Source organism: Camelus dromedarius, chromosome 2, assembly GCF_036321535.1.
Source record: "Camelus dromedarius isolate mCamDro1 chromosome 2, mCamDro1.pat, whole genome shotgun sequence".
Classification (NCBI taxonomy): Eukaryota; Metazoa; Chordata; class Mammalia; order Artiodactyla; family Camelidae; genus Camelus; species Camelus dromedarius.
In genome coordinates, this window is record NC_087437.1 from 64274343 (window position 1) to 64295378 (window position 21036).

The following is a 21036-nucleotide window of genomic DNA, read 5'->3' on the forward strand; positions in this document are numbered from 1 at the left end:
CCCCTTTGTTCATCCGCCTACTGAACAGAATGGTCCTCAGTGAGGACTTGCAGCTTCTCCTGCCAAAGGCAGGTCTGGGCGGTGGGCTCTGGCAAGCGGGTGGGGCATGGCTGTGCAGGGAATGTGCTGGGAGGCCAGTGTGGGCTCTGGGGGGGTTCAGCTCACACACACACACAGAACACACTTCACCCCTGTCTCCCTCTTCCTTCACCCCAGAGTGGAGCAAAGGTCCCTCTAGGACTGTGGGCCTTCCAGCAGCCCTGGGCCTGGCCCTCTGCCCTTCCTTCGCTCTCCTTCCCTCTCAGCCAGCAGTTTCATCCCCTCCCACAGTTGCGGCTAATCCTCCGCCCACTGACTGAGCTGGGAAAATGAGCCCTGGAGAAGTCCCACAGAAGACGAGGGGTCCTCAGGGATGGGAGGGGCTTGCATGGGCATGTGTTCTCTCTCACACGCACGCACGCATGCACACACACGCGCATGCACACGCCTCCAGGCACCATTACAGTGACCTCCATATCACGGACCACAGGGAATTGGGGCAGCAGTGGGAGAGAAGGCAAAAGAAGCTCTGGCCAATGCTTTGGAAAAATGCTTTCCTTGTCACTGAGGGCTTCCCCAAATAGCAAATCAGCTGGCACGGCCCTCCCTCCCAGAGCACCCGCCACAGTGCCAGTGACCAGCAGCTTGGAGACAGGGCAAAACACAGGCTTTCTGTGCGACCCCCACCATCCAGACCCCAGGTCCTGGGTGGCTGTCTCTGCCTTGTGATAGCTTGTTCCTTGGGAGAATGTCTCCTCTCTAGTGAACTGTAAGCTCCTTGAACGCAGGGACCATACTTATGTCCTGGGGGGTGTTCTACCTCCCTCACTTCCTTTATCTACATAGCAACCTGCACATAGTAGGTATTCAGCAAGTGCTCAGTGAAGTAGTATATAAACAAATGAATGAACGAAACTGGGAAGACACTTAGGTAACTAGTTGAGTGTTCTGTGCAGATGAATACATGTACATAGATGGACTTCATAAAGGGCCTACTCTGTGCCAGACTTAGTTCTCAGAGCATTACAAGCTTCCTTTCTAAGGCAAGGACGTGTTAGCCGTATTTTAAAGAACTAAGATTTGCACCCAGGTCTGGCAGCCTTGCAAGCTCAGGAGGTTCCACAGCCCTCGACAGCACTCAGGAAGATGGGGTGGGCTCTGCTATGCACTGCCGGGGGAGAAATTCGGGGATTACTTTAATGTCAGGCCAAACAAATATATTAGAAATAGAAATTCCTGCTTGTCTTAGGCGTGTTTGGTTGTAAGAATGAGAAACCAAACTGTGTGGAATAGGAATGGTGCTTAGCTAACAATACCTGAAAAACAAGGGCTTCAACAGATTAGGAGTGGATTATTCAATAATAATAATAGCCAACCCTTACCCGACGCCTACTTTGTGGCAGGTACTGATCTCAGCCTGTTAGACAAAATAATGCATTTAATCTTCCCAGCAACTCTGTGAGGGAGGTGTTATTATTCTCTACATTTTACAGACAAGGAACAGCACAGATGTGTGATGGTCAAACATGGGAAAGATGCCTAGAGGTAGGCAGACCAGGGCTGATTCTGTCAGCAGCCCAGGTTCCATCTGTCTTTCTGCACCATGATCCTTACCACGTGGCTAGAGGTGCCCCAGAGCTGCGAGGCTGTCCTATCTGCAGGCCAGGCGGGAAGGGAGCCGTCTCGGCCAGTTCCCCGCAGGTCCCACGTGACTTCCTGGTGCATCTCACTGGGCACTGGATCTGGAAGGCCGGGATGGGCCCCTGAGCAGGGCACCTGCCCCCACCGCACCCTCACTGAGGCACTGGCTCCCATAGGAAGCAGGAAGGTGAGAATGGACACCGAGGAGGCAGCACTGCGGAGGTGACTCGTGGTCTGACACAACGCCAAAGGGCTTGGGCAAAAACAGGGACTCTGATTACAAGGATCTGGGCGAGGGTGGCTCATGGAAGCAGAACATAGTCAGACCTCAGGAAAGGGCTAGAACTGGGAACTGGAAGGCTGCCAGAGGGTCTCTGCTCTCTCCTGTCACTGGTCTCTGTCTTCAGATTGCTTCTGCTCCCAGATTCCTCTACAAAGACTGACTTGACCCGATGAGGGGTGGGGGTGAGCAGTGTACAGCCAAGTGGCTTGGAAGAGAATCCAATTGGTCTGTTTTGTCCACTTGACTTCCCTTGGGGCAAGCAGCTGTGGTGGGATGGGAAAAAGGTACCTGTAAGGCCCTTTGACGTGTGGATGGAGGGGAGATCATTTCCAAGGATGGGGACTTCCTGGGAGATGGGAAGTCAGCCCCCACCCCAAGTATCTAGAAGAGTTCAGAGCCCCTGCAGCCCTCTCAGAGATGCGGGGATCTACCACTCTTCTTTCCTCTCCGTGGCACCCCCTGCTCCGCTGACGCCAGCAGGCCCAGACTCATGGAGCCCTGACCATCTGCGCCCCACGTTCCAGCCCCGTTCCTCGCTGCCTTGCTCCTTCTATCCCTCCCCTGCACCCCCCTGAGGGTCTACTGGCTTCCTGGCCAAGGGCAGAGGAGGTGTTGAAGGCGATGGCCAAACAGGCTAGGCACAGCCCCCGTGGGGTGCCTGACGTTAGTGCCGAAATGCTCACCTGAACAAAGGCCCTGCCTGCCTCCTCCCTCATCAGTGTTCGGTCTTCCTGTCTCTGGGTGACTTGCCCTGTGCATGTCAGTCGGCTGCTCGGGCTCTCTCATCCTCTCCTCCCCGCCTCACCACAGTAGAGACTATCCGGAATCCAGGTCCCGCCCTCCATCCTGGGCTGCACGCCCCTCCCTCCTCCTGAGACTGTGCTGGGGCCCAGGCGGACAGAGTGACATTAGTCTAGCAATTACTGATTCCAGAGGGACTTGGAGGACATATTTACATAAAAATCAGAATGTGATGGAAACTTCTGTTGCTGAAATTAGGTACTTTAAGGCCTGGGGCCTGGGGGAGGGGAAGGGGCCCAGGATGTGTTCCTAATTCAGGCCCAGGAGCCGGATCTGGTCACGGATCTGGTCACACAGGGAGGGCCAGGCCCGGGGACTCTGGGGGGTGGCAGGGAGGCCTGGGAAGGAGTTGGGAATAATGGGGGGAGGGAGTTGTCATACCACTTTAGATGAGGGGCTGACAGGAAAAGCCCAGCTAAGGTCTAAAATGATGATATTGGCATACATGTTGAACATCACCCATTAGGTGTTAATATAGTCAGGATCCCCAGGAAACAGATGGCTCACTCAAATTGGGAAATGTGAGAGCAGTTTAATAAAGGAGCTGTTTACAAAGGTGTGGGAAGGGTTTGGGAACCATATGGGAAGGCTCAGTGTCTGGTACCCTGGGGCTGATAACGTGGGCCTGCACCCCTCAGCCTGAGGGAGGAAGGAGGGAGGGAGGGAGGGAGCGACTGTTGAAACCTGGAGGCAGAGAAACTGCAGGACCAGAGCTCCGGGCTTCAGTGGAAGGATGCAGCCACTCACTCTGCTGCCTCCTTCCCCCCTCCCTCCATCCTTCTCCCCATCTTCTGCCAGTGGCCCCCAATGGCCAGAGGGAAGGACCCCTGATGCAGTTCAGGCACAGACCGGGGAAGAACAGAGAGAGTGGAGGAACAAATAGAAGGCCTCCAGCACAAGCGTCAAAGGCCACTAGGAGTTTCCCCAGTCCTCCCTGCTCGCTTCCTTCGGGGCACCAGGATAGCTCTCACTCTGATGCTCACTGTCAGCCAGCATTGTTCTAGGCCTTTCAAAGGTAGTACAGTCATCTCTTGGTATTGGGGGGGGGGATTGGTTCCAGGACCCCCCTCATACCAAAATCCTCAGATGCTCAAGTACCTTATATAAAACGGTGTGGTATTTGCATGTAACCTAAGTACATCCTCTGTACAATTTAAATCATCTCTGGGTTAATTATAATACATAATACAATGTAAATGATATGTAAATGGTTGTAAATACAATGTAAATGCTATGTAAATAGTTGCTGGGGGCATGGCAAATTCAAATTTTGCTTTTTGGAACTTTCTGGACTCTTTTTATCCCAAATATTTTTGCTCTGTGGTTGGTTGGATGTGGAACCTGCTGATAACGGCTAGCTATAACTCCCTTAACTTTGACAACTGCTGAGGGAGTTGATATTGTTATTCTCACTCCTAATTTGGGGAAACTAAGGCAGGGAGAGGGTAAGTGTTTTTCCCAGAGTGGCACAGCTGGTAAGGAGAAGGCTGGGATTTGAACTCAGGTTGACTGGCTCCAGAGGGTTGGCCCTGCCCTTTGATTTCTCACTCCCTTGAGACCAGTAATCAGTGTGAAGGAAAGAAGGTGATGGGCACCCGGACAGGATGGCAGTGCCAAGTCCCTTGCAGCAGGAAGAACCCAGCTTAGCACTGAGGAATGAGTTCCTGTGAGCGACTGTAAGAAAAATCGCCCCAGGGTTAAGTTTCGGCCATACCTCCCTCCTAGAGGATCTCTGCTCAGAGGGATGGCCAGGCTCTCCTGGGGGAGGAGCAGAGAATTGAACCCAATGATGAAGGGATTAAACAGATGCTCTAGGTACTAACGGCCCATGGGCTGAAGGATTGGGCAGGGTAAGGGAGAAGGGGCTCTGTGAGGCATACAGATGGGTATCTCCTGGAAGCCCTGCAGCAATGCCATGATAGGTGTTACCCTTTGTCACACACAAGTGTGGAAACTTAGGCAGGAAGAAAATCATCCTGCTGTAGTTTCTCTGGACCTGGAGTAATGTAGGGCAGTAGGGAGGGAAGAGAGAGGAGAGATTAGGACCAAAAAGGGTCTTAGACTGTGAAGGAACCCCAGGGCCTCTAGTCCCAGGGGAAGCTTGTCAGAATCACCTTTGGGATCACTCACCTGCTGGCCCAGGACTCCACCCTAGTGGAAGGGGTTCTGATTTGCTCCCACCTCGTCCGGGAATCTCTTCTCTAGTTCAACCTTTCATTTCACAGATAATGAAAGTGACACCATGGAGGTCACTCAGTGAGGGATGTGGGGTCAGCAGGACTTGGTGACACATTGGATGGGCCAGGGAAGGAGAGAGGTGGGAACTGACTCACAGAGGGTCTGAGTCAGGCTCCAGAGGAATGGTTGGGCTGCTCCAAAACTAATTTTTAAAAGATTTTGAAAGTTTTATTGAATAGGTTTTATTAAACATAATATTCAAAAACGAAAATAATATGAAAGGGTATACATTGAGAAGCCTGGATCACCATTTTGCTACTTTTAGGTAACCTTTCTTAAAAAAATTAGTTTTGAAATGGAACCTAATTAAACTTATAAGCTTTTGCAAAGCAAAGTAAACTATAAACAAAACGAAAAGACAACCTATGGACTGAGAGAAAATATTTGCAAACAATTTGACTGACAAGGGCTTAATCTCCAGAATAGCTCATACAACTCAATAACAAAAAAACAAACAACCCAATCAAAAAATGGCAGAAGACCTAAATAAACATTTCTCCAGTGAAGACATACTAATGGCCAATAGGCACATGAAAAATGCTCAGTATCACTGATTATCAGAGAAATGCAAATCAAAACTACAATGAGGTATCACCTAACACCAGTTAGAATGGCCATCATTAAAAAGTCCACAAACAATAAATGCTAGAGATGGTGTGGAGAAAAGGGAATCCCCCTACATTGTTGGTGGGAACGTAGTTTGGTGCAATCATTATGGAAAACAGTATGGAGCATTCTTCAGAAACTAAAAATAGACTTACATATGAGCCAGCAATCCCACTCCTGGGCATATATCTGGAGGGAACTCTAATTTGAAAAGATACATGTACCCCAGTGTTCATAGCAGCACTATTTACAATATTCAAGCTATGGAAACGACCTAAATGTCCATCAACAGAGAACTGGATAAAGAAGTTGTGAGTCTATAAATATATATAATGGAGTACTACTCAACCTAAAAAAAGAATAAAATAAAGCCATTTGTAGCAACATGGATGGACCTGGAGATTGTCAGACTAAGTGAAGTAAGCCAGAAGGAGAAAGAAAAATACTATATAATATCACTTAAATGTGGAATCTTAAAAAAGTTACACAAATGAACTTATTTACAAAACAGAAACAGCCTCACAGACATAGAAAATAAACTTATGGTTACCTTGGAAAAAGGGAGGAGTTGAGGGATAAACTGGGAGTTTGGGATTTGCATATACTAACTACTATATATGAAATAGATAATCAACAAGGTCCTACTGTATAACACAAGGAACCATATTCAATACTATGTAATAGCCTATAATGAGAAAGAATATGAAAAGGAATATATATATATGTGTGTGTGTGTGTAACTGAATCACTATGCTGTACACCAGAAATTAACACATTGTAAACCAACTACACTTCAGTAAAATTAAAAAAATTTAGTTTTGGCTTATTTTTACACTGTATAATAATGCGAATACAAGCAATTTCTACCCTCTTTTTTACACGAAAGGTAGCACGATATTACACTGTTCTGCACCTTGCTTTTTTCACTTAATATACCTGGAGATTTCCCCTTAGCAAACATCCAGATAAAAAGCCCATTCTTGTCTGGAGCTGTAGCATATTCCATTGCAACCATACGCATGGCTTATTGAAGCAGTCTCCAGGGACTGGAGATTTGGTTGTTCCCTGTCTCTTGCTATCTCAGAAATGTCACAGGAATGACCTTGTGCGTAAGTCACTTTGCACGTGTGCAGGTGCCCTTGCGTCCTATTTTTGTTTCTTAACTAATTGTGGTGAAGGAGCAGGTTTTACTTTTCAATTTACAATCTGTCATGGATGGATGCTTACGTAAAGCTCAATAAAAGTGAACTCCTTGAGAAGTGAATTTGGGGAAAAAAACCCTAAGCAATATACAAGCCCACAGATTTTGTTCTTAGATCCAATAGATGTAAAAATGACTGTCAAATTACTATAAAGTTTTTTTTTAAACACTCTCCAAATTCTTCATTTATCTTCCCACAGAGTGGTCCCAGCTTGTGGGTCGACACTGGTCCAGGGAACCACACTTCGAGGGGCACTGATTTAGACTCCCAGAAATTAGACCAAAGGGTAAATGCCTTTATTGCTTTGCCAGATTTTGCAGATCCCTCTCCACGAGGTTGTGCCATTCTCACACCCACCAGGAGTCAATGAGCATGCCCCTTTTCCCACAGCCTCCCCAAGACTGTGTCGTCCCACTTGGATTTGTACTAAACTGTTAGATGATCAGTACTATCTCAGCCCAAGGTTTAATCTGCATTGCTCTTATTGTGAGTGAGAATAGCATCATTCATATTTTTAAGCCCTGTTTGTATTTATATTCTTTGCCATTTTTCTACCAGATGGTTGGTCTTTTTCTTCTTGATTCTCAGGGTTTCTTTATGCATTAGGAATATTAGCCCCTTGTCTCTGACCTGAACTGCAAATCTTTTCCCCTGTTTGTCATTTACCTTTTGGTTTTGCTTGATTTGTTTTGGGGTGGGGGAGGGAGCATGCAGAAGTTTGTGGGGTTTATGTGGTTAAATATGTCGATCTTTTCTTTAATAGCTTCTGGATTTTGAGTCATGGTTCTCCACTCCACAGTTACAAAGAATTCTGCCCATATTTTCTTCTAGTACTTTTACGGTTTTATCCTCAACATTTAAATCTTTCATCCAGTGGAATTTTTCCTAGTTGGTGTGAGTTATAGATCTAAATTTATCTTTTTACAAATGGCTACCCACTTGTCCTAACTCCATTTATTAAGATCCCACCTTTATCATTAAAATGAATTTTAAACCATTTGGGATCATAATAGAAAAAGCACTATAATTTGTCAGCTTTGTCCAGAATACATTACAAGGGAAATTAGCTTTCAAGATATGATCTATAACTTCACATTCCTGGAGCAAACCCTTAAGTATCACAAATAAAATACAAATTTATTAAAACAAACAAACAAATCCCGTGGGCCCACTGCCAGCCATGGAGGAAATCGGGAGAGGCGGGCATCGCCAACAGAGTACATGGTGAGAGTGAGTGTTTGCATTTCAGGTCTTCCCCCAGCCGGCCTCCGGGAGCCAGGACCGCGGAGGGGCCCACCATGGTGTTCCCTGGGCCCCTGGCTGTCACCTTGCTCCCACCCAGCCTCACACTGCTGCTAGTGCACCTCGCCAGCTCCCAGGACGTCACCAGTGAACCCAGCAGTGAGCAGCAACTGTGCTCCCCAAGGGAACACCCCATCGTGGCCTTTGCAGGTGAGAGCCGCTTCCCTCTCTGTCCTTTTTGGCAGTGACTATGTCCTGAAGGACTTAGGTGGAACCTCTGCAGGGTCTCTCCGGCTATTGAAAGTCCCAGGATGCTCATGTCCTATAGGGTACAGAGACTCTTCCTTTGGGATAGGTGTAAGAAGGATGGGCAGCTGAGAACTGGGGGGATCTGATTCTAGTCTCCAGACAATTCATTCAGGGGAAAGAAGAGGGGAGGGAAGGGTCTTTCTCTGAAACACCTTTGCTGCAGAATGAGTTTGTGGCTGCCCTGGGTGGAGTGGCCAAGGGTTGGTCTAGCTCTTCTGGAAGCGGAGCTCTATTTCTTGGCTTCCCTGGGGAAGAATGAGGATGACTCACTCATTAGGAAGTGTCTGGAGATCTCTGGAAAGCTTCCTTCTGCCCTAAGATGGCTGCAGGGATGCCCATCTTTGGGGCCCTGGGAACCCCCAGGGAAAGGGACCTTGGCGACTAATATCTCCTTCTGTCAAGGCAGGGTGTGAGAGTGTCCTATTAAAGTCTCTCCCAAACTGGGGTTTGTGAATCACTGGACATATTCTGAGGGGCTCATAAGTTCTTGATAAAGAGTTTCTAAAATTAGCATCTACATTTGATGATAATGTAAAAACAAAACACAAACACCGTAGTGCCCCACGTGTTCTCCCACAGCCTGTTAGCCAGTTTGGCGATCGCTGGGGGTGTTAGGACCACATCCACACTTCAGGATTCATCACCTAGCTGGCAGCTCATACTGGGATCTGCAGATGTGGTCTCAGGGGTTCCCAGGTTCTTAAGTATGATCAACAGCTATCCAATTTCCTCTCCACTTTAACCCTGGCAGCAAGGCAGGGCAAGGACTACCACCTCTGTTTACCACTGAGAGGGCTGAGGTGTAGATGGTTGGAGGGACTTGTCAGAGCCAGGCCTCAATGCCAGTGTCCTGACTCTGTCCGTGCACTCCCCACTGCAGAGTGACCAAGTGCTCCTCCCTCAGGTGCCCCCGTAGCCCATCCTCTGCGACTCCACACAGCCAGCTGAGAAGGGCAATAGGGAAACCAGAATGGAAAAGTGAATCCATGAGACCAAGGCTGGCCCGGGACTTGGGGGATGGGAGGCAGTATGGATAGGAGTTGGGGACGGCGAGCTGGGGAGGCTGGGGGCCTTTCAGATGTTCGGCCTTCCCAGCTGTGGGCTGGCTCCTGTCTCAGGGAGGAGGGTTTGCAGCTGTCTTCTCTGTGCTGTCTTGTTTGAGCTGGGATCTGAGGCTTTGAAGGCTTAAGTGGATTAAAGGAAATTAGCAATGTCCTTAAGCCTGCAAAACGCACGCACACCCTCAGACTTCTGATGGCTCCTGAAGTGCTGGTGGCTGTCACTGAAGGGGAGGGCCAAGGGGTGGGGCCCTGAGAACCATCCTCCTCAGGTGGGGGCCCCCTTCAGCAGCTCCTAATGAACTATTTCATCTCAGGGGCTTTGCTGGGGCCCTTTGGCCTGGCTGCTTCTAGGGGCAGGACCGTGGAAGGAGAGCAGGGGAATCCCTGTCTCCCAGCTAGGCTGGTCTGTACTGGAGCAAACTGGGTGGTGACGGGAGGAGGGTGAAGAGCCGGAAGATGTGTTCCTTGAGTGCCTGTCTTCCTTCACACCAGTTCAAACCTCCAGGTATAAATCACTTGAGTGAAACTGACTTCTTACTCCACCCTCTTTCAGAAGGTAGGAATGGGGCTCAGAGTGACATAGGCAGTTGACAAAGTGTAACTAAGGAATCCTCTAAGCCCCGGGCAAGCGGAGATGGTCCCTCATCCTAGGCGGACAGCTCTGGAGGGTGGTGTCATCTCAGCTTCTCTGGCCAGCACATTTTTCCTTTTGCCACAGCTTGGCCTTTCTAGGTGGCAGGCAGAAGCCAGTATGGAGTTAACACTGGCAGTGGTTAATCCACAAAGTGGGTAGTTGAATTGACTATAATTAAAATCACAGATGCGTCATAGAGAATGTCATTTTTCTCTTAAAGTCGCCGTCCAAAGCCTTCACTGCACACGGAGCTCAGAACGTGCTTGGTGTTTTAACAACAGCCTTCCCTCTGGTCCTCTTTGCCTGTTTAATAAGAGGACGCTGGCTCCCTTCCCAAGACGGCTCCCCCAGGATCACGGCACTGCGCCCGCGGAGTCTCCCCCCTCACTCCTTCCTTCTTGCCCTTGTCAGTCACTTTGGGGTAAGAGAGAGTGACAGAAACTGGAAGGGGCCACCTCCTACTGCCCCATCCTCACCTCCCACTGTCATCCTGGCTTCTGCCCTGTTTCCTTTTCCTCTCCCCTCCACCCTAAGAAAGGGCCAGAGTGAAGGTGGAGCAGAGTCATCTCCAGATGAAATTTCTCCTACTTTGCTGCAGAGCCATCATGCCACCTCTTCCCCTGTTCAGCTGCCTACATCTGGAATACCCCTGTTGGAAGGGAAGAAGGGGGTTAAACTGTGACCCAGTTGCTACTCTTGGGGAGCACCCTGTGTGCTGGGGACAGGCAACCCTCTCACCCTGACTTCTTCCCTTCACAGAGAACAGATGAGCACTTTCAGAGTGACAGAAACACACAATGTGAATGGAACGGGAAGGGTAAAGAGAGTGTGGAACAAAATAAGATCAGGGTGGAGAGCTTATAATCCAGGAAGGCTTCCTGGAGGAAGAGGACCCTTGTCTTAGTCTCTAAGGTAGGATGATATCCTACCAGGATTTCCAAACGTGGCCCTTAGGTCAGCTAAAAACTCTACCTGACTCCAGATTCACGCCTTATACTGAGATTGCTCAGATGCCATTGCAACTTCGTGACAATTCTTGCCAATAGTCATCTGCTGAGGGCAGAGGCAGACACAAGAGGTTTGCTTCATTTTGCTGCAGCATTTTCTTCTTTTTTTAATTGTGCATATCACACTTTTTTTGAAAAACATCCAACTCACAAAACCTTCAGTTCTCTGGGGAGCGATTAAGTCTTTTCCTGTCATGCAGAAATGAAGGGCTGCTTTTACTCTGTAATGCAGGGATAATGAGCAATGATTTATTTCCCTTGGATTACACACACACACACATTTGTGCACACATGCACGCACACACTCACTCCTCTGGCCATTCTGGAAGCCAGTCACTAATGCACTGTGGGGAGAAAGCACAGGGCCTCTCACATTTCCCCCTCATCTTTCCCATATCAGCATGAAACTTCCTCTGCCCCACAGCACTCTCATTACTAGTCAGTTCCCTCCCATCCATGAGGAAGGGGCTGAGGGAGAGCTATTAGGGGGCTGTGAGCCACGGTGGGGGAAATAGGCTTCCAGCTGGAGGGCAACAGGGAAAGTCAGCTGGGCGCTGTTCCCTAGACCACTGCCCCATCCATCCAGAGTGCTACAAGGGCTCCTCTCTGCCCACCCAGTCCCCATGAAAGACTTTGGCCTTGGCTGGGAAGATCCTTCCTTGGAGACAGATGGACACTTCCTACTCACCCTCCATTTCTTCCACCTCTGTGTAGCTTTGTCTGAAAACTTGATTCTTCTTATACAGAAAGGAGTTGAGGATTATTTGTACATTCATTCAAATACTTCCAGGTGCTGGACAGAGCCTAGAGATCCAAGAAGCAAGATCTTCCCTGTCCACCAGGGCAAACTGCCGGGTTAGACACCCAGGCAGATGGAGGCTTTGATGACAGTCAAGTAGAGGTATATGGGAGCCCTTTACCTTGCATGAGGGAGTCAGGGAAGGCTTCTTGGAGGAGGTGGGGTGGGGATGGGTGCAAACAAGAACTGTTCATCGAGCAGGAAGAGAAGTGCAAAGGTCTACAGGTTCCTGTGGGATAGATCTGGAGACGTGCACCACAGTCTGGTTGAATGTAGCTGGGGTGGAGGGTTTGAGGGGGGAATATATGAGCTGAAACATCATTCTTTTAGTGGATCACTAAATAATTTATTTAGACATTCTACCTCGAAGGACACTGGAACCAGAACCCAAAGGCCTTCACAGGAGTTGGGATTTTTCCTAGGGGCAACTAGGAGCTATTAAAGGGTTTTAAGCTGAAGAGTGACATCAGATTTGCATTTTAGAAAGACTGCTTGGTTGCCATGTGGGAAATGGACTGGAGGGGCAGGAGTGGAAGCCAGGCCAGTTAGGATGCTGTTGGCACTAGTCTAGGCAAGAGATGATGGTGGCTTGGTAGGGGGATGGAGTACAGAGGGCAAGATGGACAGATTTCAGGACAGTGTGGAGATAGAACAGACAGGATTTGCCAGTGTGTTTGGTGTGGCTGTTGAGGGTCTCGGGAGTCAAGGATGATTACAGGTCTCCCTTTGGGCAGCAAAGGGGGCAACTGGAGCCCTCCTCTGAGCTAGGGAACAAAGCAGGAGCAGTGACAACACCCTCACTCCCTGTCCCCTAACCGGCTACTCACTGAGCTGGTGGAACCCAGGTCTCTGGGGTGCCTCCTGCCTCACCACAGCCTGACGGCAGCCCTGATGGCAGCCCTTCCATTCTTGGGTCCGATGCTGGTGCAGCTGGGGTCCCTGGTCCAACAGTAACCGAATGGCTGCCTCTCCCTCCCCTAGATCTGAAGCCATGGGTCTCTAACTTCACCTACCCTGGAGCCCGAGATTTCTCCCAGCTCGCTCTGGATCCTTCCAGAAACCAGCTCATCGTGGGAGCCAGGTAATGAGGTGTAGGAGGGGTGGGTCCAGGACTGGGGGACCAATTCTAAGTGAATTGGGTGGAGGGAATATTATTTGGGACGACCCACTGTGGGCAGACACACAACCTGGGCCAGGCCCTCTGTGTGTCTGAATGTCTGTCCTCCACAGAAGGAAGCATTCCTGGGGAGTGGTGGGGAAGGGTGGCAGGGAAGCGACCTCTAGACCTTCAGATCTCAGCAACCCACGTTCCTCAGTGTCCGGCAATTATTGAGGGCAGGAATGCCCACTGGCGACCTCCTAGCCCCTGTCCCTGCCATGCTGCCAGGACTGGCCTTGCTAGTGTCCTCCATGGGAGCTTGGTGCAGAAAAGGTGCCCAGGAGCCCCCTGCTGGCCAGCTGGTTGCCTGCACCTGGGACACGGGACATGTGCTTTATTATGAAGGACCTCACTTCCCTGTTGTTGCCTGACCTCGGTTAGCTCCACTGTCCAGCTCTGCTATTCAAAGGATAACACGCTCTAGGGAGGACTTGTGGAGACTTTATGGGGTGGAGTAGGAGAGAATTCTCACAAAATCAGAGACCGTCAGCTCTGCTATTGAAGGGAGCTTAGAGATGATCTGCTCCAGTGGGTGTCAAAGAGTGGTCCCGCATCCACAGCACTGGGGACCTTGTTAGAAATGCAGGTTCTTGAGCTCCACCCCCGACCTACTGAATCAGAAACTCTGGAGGTGCAGCCCAGCAACCCGTGTTTTAACAAGCCCCCTAGGTGAACCTGATGCACACTGAGGTTAGAGAAGTGCTGGTCTGATCCAACTACCCTCGATTTAAACATGAGGAAGCAGAGGCTGGAGAGGGGAGGGTGACCTTCCCAAGATCATGTAGCAGAAAATGACAACAGAATCTGGGGACTAGAACTCAGGTCCCCTAGCCTCGGGGCTAGAGTTTTTTCTGCCAACCCATGTTACCACCTCCAACTATGCTGGAAGCTCTCCACCCGTAGGGGTTCTGATTCAGCAGGTCTAGGGTGGGGGAGGGTAGCCACTGGGTTGGCACCTCCAGGCTACACTATATAGCTGACTGCCCTTGACTTCTGGACTTTCCTGAGTGCCCTCACCCCTTCATTTGCCATGTGAAAAGGAGGCAAGTCAAGGACAGAACTCTGGACCAGATGAGCTGCATTCTTATCCTAGGTGATCTTGACCTTTGAGCCTCAGTTTTCTCATCTGTAAAGTCTGAGTCACCATCTCTGTGCTGCCAACATCACAGGGCTTTTAGGAAGCTGGGGCTAAATGCATTTTTTTTTTAATTTTGAAATTAACCTATTTTGCATCAGTGATGTGTGTTATGGTATAACATTCAGAAGGTACAAAAGTGAAAAGCAGGGCCACCCTCATACGCCAAGCGGAGCTCCTCATTTGGAGGCATGCCCTGCAGTGAGTTTGTGTATCCTCTCAGAGGTAATCTCTACATGCGCAAGTGTACCGGAGTCGAGACCTTATTTTCCCAGCAAAGAGAGTAATTGTTTTACTGTTTATTTTGAGATAATCATAGAATTACATGCAGTTATAAGAAATAATAGAGGAGGGGAGAGAGTATATAGCTCAAGTGGTAGAGCACATGCTTAGCATGCAGGAGGTCCTGGGTTCAATCCCCAGTTCCTCCTCCAAGAATAAATAAATAAATAAACCTAATTACCTCCTCACCAATCATCATCATTATCCTCCTCCTCCTCCTCCTCCTCCTCCTCCTCCTCCTCCTCCTATCCTTATACCCCTCACCCAGTTCCCCCCAGTGGTAACATCCTGCATAACCACAGTACAACGTTACAGTCAGGAAGCCAACACTGATTCCACCCTTCTACCTGATTCAGAGCCCACCAGTTTTACATATGTGCTTTTTAAAATCCTGATGCCTTTGAGATAAGTCAGAGAAAGACAAATACTGAATGTTATCATTTATATGTGGGATCTGAAAAGATAAAATAAACGAATGAATATAACAAAACAGAAACAGACTCACGGATGTAGAGAACGAACTAGTGATTACCAGTGGGAAGAGCGCTGTGGGGAGGGGCAAGGTCAGGGTAGGGGATTAAGAGGTACAAACTACTGTGTATAAAATAAATCAGTTACAAGGATACATTGTAGAGCACAGGGAAATAGAGCTAATATTTTATAATAGCCTTAAATGGAGTATAGTTTATAAAAATTTTGAATCACTAAGCTGTACACTTGGAACATATAATATTGTAAATCAACTATACCTTAAATAAATAAACAAACAAACAAATATATAAATGAAATGCCTTTGCTCTGAATCTCATGGAAGTGTTTTGAAAGCTGCCATTCATTCCACACCTGCCATGTGCCAGGCACTATTTCATGTACCACATGTGTAGTAAAACATCTAAAAAGGTCCAGTCAATGTTGTAAATCAGGCACAGAATAAATCGTGCAACCTTCACGGTAACCCCAGGCAGTGAGCTCTACGATTATCCCCGCTGTCCGGACCAGGAGTCTAAAATGCAAGAGGGCAAGCCTCCTGCCTGTGTTCACACTGCTCCCGATCTGCGTCCTCCCCTACACATGGGGAGGCGTCCCTGGGCCTGTGTCCTCGAGCCTGGCTGTATCCGCAGAGAACAAGGAGCAAATTGGTCCTGGACCGGGTCCCTTGCACCCCTTACAGCAAATGAAGTGGGTCCTCAGTGTCTTCCTTCTGCCCTTTTCTGTAGGAGCTTCTTTCCTTCCTCCTTCTCTTCTGCCTGACATTCCTCTCCCTTCTTGGTGACCCCCTGGGCCTCTGGAATTCAGGCTAGGGAAATCTTTTATTCATTTTTACCCCACTTTATTCCATAAGGGGTTTAGGGTGGATCAGGCTACAGAGATTTCTCTCTGTTCTCATCTCCCAGAAGAGCAGACGTGGATGTTGTGATGAATGATTTTTGATGGGATGAAAATGAAGAAAGTGTTGCAATGTTTCCGCTAATTTTTTAAAGCTGTGAGCAGATGCCTGTGTTACCTGAGCGGACAGCTGGGGCAGAGCCACATGCTGGAGCCCATCTGTCCTCAGGTTAAGGGGCCGGGGGTTGGGGGATGAGCCCTGCTGAGGACCTAGGGAGGGTCAGGGGAAGGGAGGGGCCTGAGGAGGAGGAACCACAGAGGCCTGGAGCCAAGGTCACCCAGTGAGGCCTGCCGAGACAGCAGAGCAGCCGAGTGGGTCCTGGGCCTGGAGCCAGAGGTGTCTCCTTCAGGCCCCCGGATCCACTCAGCAGGGCCCCTCCCTCTCTTTCTGGCCCACTCCACAACCTTTCCCCTCGTTTCTCAGGACAGCCGAGATAGGCCAGAACTTTCTAAAGCAATTATTCCTAAAAACTTCAAGAACTGAAAGAAATGGCCAAAAGAAGATGTACGAAGGAAAGAAAATTCTTCGGGAAAACCAAGACTTCACATCTGCTTGACATTACCTCTGCCTTTTAACGCGCATCACCCCGCCCCGTCCTCACAGCCCTGTGAAGTAAGAAAGACAGACGTTAGTTTCTCCGCTTTACAGAGGTGGACACTGAGGCCCCCAGAGGCCCCTCAGCAAGCGACGGAGCTGGCATTCTTCCTGTCTCTGCCGCGGGGGCTCCTCTGTGAACCTGCAGTCACTTTCCTGTGGCTCTCTGCCCTGGGGTCCTGCCACCCTCCGAGTCCATGCACAGTGGCCTCGTGACTCCAGAGTCCAGGCAAAGCGATTTCGGCCTCACCTGACACTGAGAGTGCTCAGTAAGTGGGTGATAGTCATAGTGGTGCTGTCAGCATCAGTATCGTTTAAGGGTTTTTTATTTTTCTAAGACATTAAGGCTTTATTTTTTAGAGCAGCTTTAGGTTCACAGCAAACTTGACAGGAAGGCACAGAGATTTCCCATAGACCCCCTGTCCTCACACACGCACAACTTCCCACACCACCACCATCCCCCAGCAGAGTGGTACACTTCGTACAACTGATGAACCCACATTGACACATCATTATTACCCAAAGTCCAGAGTTTACGTTAAGGTTCACTCTTGGTGTTGTACATTCTATAGGTTTGGACAAGTGTGATATTATGTAGTCATCATTATAGTATCTTATTGAGTGGTTTCAGTCTAAAAGTCCCTTGTGCACTGCTGTTCACCCGTGCCCCCCACTCTCACCCCCAGCGACCACTGATCTTTTAATGTCTCTGTAGTTTTGCCTTTTCCAGAATGTCATATAATGACATCATACAGTATGCAGCCTTTTCAGATTGGTGACTTTCACTTAGTGGTGTGTATTTAAGCTTGTCTTTTCCATGTCTTTTCATGGCTTAATGGTTCATTCCTTTTTAACACTGAATAATATTCCATTGTCTGAATGCACCAGAGTTTATTTATCCACTCACCTACTGAAGGACATTTTGGTTTCTTCCAAGTTTCGGCAATTATGAATAAAGCTGTTATAAACATCTGTGTGCAGGTTTTTGTGTGGACGTAAGTTTCCTTTTTTAAGGTTTTGGAGCAGAGGCTGAGCATATGATGACAGCAGAGTTTGAGGAAAACTAGCCTGGCTGCCCTGTGCAGGCGGAATTGGGGGAAAGGAAGTGAGGTGGCCAAGGGGTAATCTGGATAAGAGGAGACAGGTTGGTCCAGGGAGGTGGCCATGGAAATGTCAGATTCAGAGTCATTGACTGCAGGAGGGACTGCGGGAGATGAGGGAGAAGACAGATCATATGATATCACTTATATGTGGAATCTAAAAAAATGCCAAAAATGAACTTATTTTCACAACAGAAACAGACTCACAGACATGGAAAACAAACTTACGGTTACCAGGAGGAAAGGCGGGAGGGATAAATTAGGAGTTTGGGATTTGCAGGTACTAACTACTATATATAAAATAGATAAACAACAATGCCCTAGTGTACAGCATAGGGAACTATATTCAGTATCTTGTAATAGCCTATAATGAAAAAGAATATGAAAAAAAAAAGGAAAGCGACAGGACCCCAAGGGCCCAAGAGCTCCATGAGGCTTGAAGTTGAACAGAAACAGGTTCCACGGCTGGGAATGGGACAGGAGGTTCTGCCCTGGGCCTGCTGGGATGGTGGGGAGTAGAGACAGCATGGGCTTTGGAAGCAGAGGAGTCTGGGTTTCCATCCTACCTCCTCCACTTACTGTCTCTCTGACTTGGATCATTTACCTAACTTGTTTTCTCATCTGTAAAATGGAGTTTTCTCTCTGTCCTGCTGGGGTTGCTGTGCATAGTAAATGAGCTAGTGAAGGTCAAGCTCACCCTGGGGTCAGCCCACCATTGGCCCTCTGTTGTTGGCACCTTGTCCTGGCACCCGGTGAGGCAGGAGCCAGGAAGCTGCTTCCTGGGGACCTGCCTGCACAACCAGCTTGACTTACGATCTCCGTTTCTGTTTTCACAGGAACTACCTCTTCAGACTCAGCCTTGCCAATGTCTCCCTCCTTCAGGTACATTTGCTTCCCTTCCTTGTAATTTCCCTGGTATTTGGGGGCTGGGGCCGGGGGCAGCACAAGGAGCAAGATTCAGAATTCAGCCCCTAGGGTTGAAAACAGGGGACCTGTGCTCTTCGCACTGGCCATGGACTCACCCTGGCTGTCAGGGTGACTGCTGGGAAGAGACTGGGAAGGGGGGCATGGCCGAGTAAACGGGGAGGCACACACGGGGCTCCTGCACTGCGCAGAGCTGCTGCTGAGGACAGGAGGGAAAGAGCACCAGAGCTACGTGTCCCTGTTTGCCTGGACTGAGGGGTCCCAGGATGCAAGGCTTTCAGTGGTAGAACCAGTACAGTGCTGGCAAACTGGAACTACTGGTCATTCTAAGTCCAGAGCCTGAAGCCACAGGAGGGTCTCTGGGTTTGTGCCTCAAGGGAAAGTGTGTCCCTGGTTCCTTTTTCAGCCTGGCCTGAGTGATCCCGTTTGAGCTCAGCATTTTCACTGAGCTATGATTGATTTATTATCTGCTGCCAAGAAGGATTCCCCAAGCATAATTCCCTAAGTGCTTTGGGAGTCGTTTTAATGGGACTCCTTGATCCAGAACATTTATCCCAGATTGAGAAGCAGATGCCAGATCATTTCTGCAGAGGCTGAACATTCTAGAGAAAGGAAGGCCATCTCTTTGTCAATGAGGAGAGACCCTCAGTTCCTGTTTCCAGGGGAGGCTTGCTGGTCCCCAGAGACCAAGTGTTCACTGAGCGCTCACTGTGTATCAGAAGTGAGCTAGGGGCAGAGGCGCTGTAAGACAAGCCAAGTCTCCAACCTCCAGGACTCACAGCACAGCCAGGAAAAGATGATGAATAATATGTAAAACCTAATTAGAGACTGGAGAGGAGTTAGTCAGGTGTTTGGAACAGGGTTTCACTGCAAAGGGCAGTCGGGGAAGGAGAGACCACCTTGATGAGCTGGTGTGACATTCTGGGCTGGTTTCTTCCAGCTGCAGCTGGACCTAGACCCCCCAGGGGCCGTTGCAGCTGGCAGCCACAGAAGAGGTATGAGGGAGCAGTAAAGCTGTGACCACCAGCAGGGAGGAACCAGGAAGAACTAGGGGAAACTGAAAAGAAATGCCATTCATCCATTTATTGGTATATCTATCCTCCTGCCCACACCCTTATTAGCCAACCTGCCCATTCATCCATCCAACCACCCACTTGATAAACGTTTATTGAATACCAACGAAAGGTTGGGTCCAGTCCCAGGCATGGTACTAAGCACCTGCGATCCAAAGGTAAATAAGACCCAGGCCCTTTGCCTGAAGGAGCAAGCATGTAAGAGGTCATAAGTGATTCCCTTTCCTGGATGGGAACCATGTGGCATGTTCCTGGGACCTGGGCTGGAGCAAGGAGGAGTCGTTCCTAGAGGCAGCTTCCCATGTCCTGCCAGTTCAGTCATAAGCAGCCCAACCAGAGCCTAGTTTCCAACTGGTATCCATGGAAAATGAAACCAAGATGCCAAACTCAGCAGGTCAGGGCCTGGAGGAAGTTGGTGCAGAGATGGTCCAAGGCAGGTGGAAGGAAGTGGATCCAGAGGTCCTGCTCTGAGCTCAGGGAGTTGGCTTTTTATTATGTTACCACAGTCTGCAAATGAAGGTCTTCTGGGAGCAATAAAGTGGCCAAAGGAGGGAAAAAGAGACAGATGCACAGAAATAATGAGAGTGCTGTGGGAAGCACATAGAAAGGGGGTGTGTGCCAGATACAGTGGTGGCCCAGAGGCATGAAGAACCCCACCCCCTCAGGTTCAGCAGATTCTGCAAAGGCTTCCCAGAGAGCTGCTCTTGGGCTGGAGCTTAAAGAATGGGGGTTGGACAGACAGCTAAGAAGGAGACACAGAGGTGTGAAATAGCATGGACCACCAAGGGGGCCATTGTGACCACATCATGGGGTGGGAGTGGGATAAATTTGGGAGACGAAACCCAGGAACAGAGAGAGGCTACATTGCAGAGGGTCTTCATTGCTGAGCAGAGGGGTCCCTATTTTATTGTGAAAGCAAAGAATTTTAAGCAGAGAAGTGGCATGAACAGATTTGGTGTACAGATCACCTGGCTCAGTACAGAGAATGGATTTAGTGGAGGAGCTGGTTAGGAATAAGTGCAGTAATTTAAAGTGCAATAATTCAGGTGATTGATGGGGAGAATTAAACTAAGGCAGCAGAGAGGGGATGGAGAGAAGACAGAGGAAGAGATCTTTAAGTGGCAGAATCACACAGGGCCATAGCATCACACAGCTCCAGGGAACACCAGGCACATTGTCTTCTTTATGAAGGTGACCCCTGGAGTTGGGGAAGCTGGCAGCCCTGGAGGGCTTAGTGAAGGCTTGGACCACAGTGATGCCATGTAGGTTTCTGGCTTGCAGAACTAGGTAGCATAAATAAGGGTAGGGGTGGAGCTAGACTGACTCTAGGCAGTTGTTCTCCCTTGATTGCTCACTAGAATCAGCAGAGAAGCTTTTAAAAGCACTGAAGCCTTGGTCTCACTCTCAGGGATGAGGGTTTAGGGTACAGTCAGGCACCAGGATTTTTAAAGACTCCCAGGTGATTCGTATGTGCAACCAGGTTTAGGAATCGCTATTCTAGGATGTCAAGAAGGCTTTTT

General features: G+C 49.0%; 1 protein-coding gene across 1 annotated transcript in view; it reads left to right on the forward strand.

The window, feature by feature from the left end:
- SEMA5B (semaphorin 5B) overlaps positions 1–21036 on the forward strand; it is a 117803-nt gene that overhangs the window by 69539 nt on the left and 27228 nt on the right. Inside the window, exons 2-4 of the mRNA XM_031454660.2 lie at positions 8060–8262; positions 12844–12943; positions 18356–18401. Coding sequence (XP_031310520.2) covers positions 8109–8262; positions 12844–12943; positions 18356–18401 — 300 coding nt within the window. The 5' untranslated portion in view covers positions 8060–8108. The remainder of the gene's footprint in view (positions 1–8059; positions 8263–12843; positions 12944–18355; positions 18402–21036) is intronic.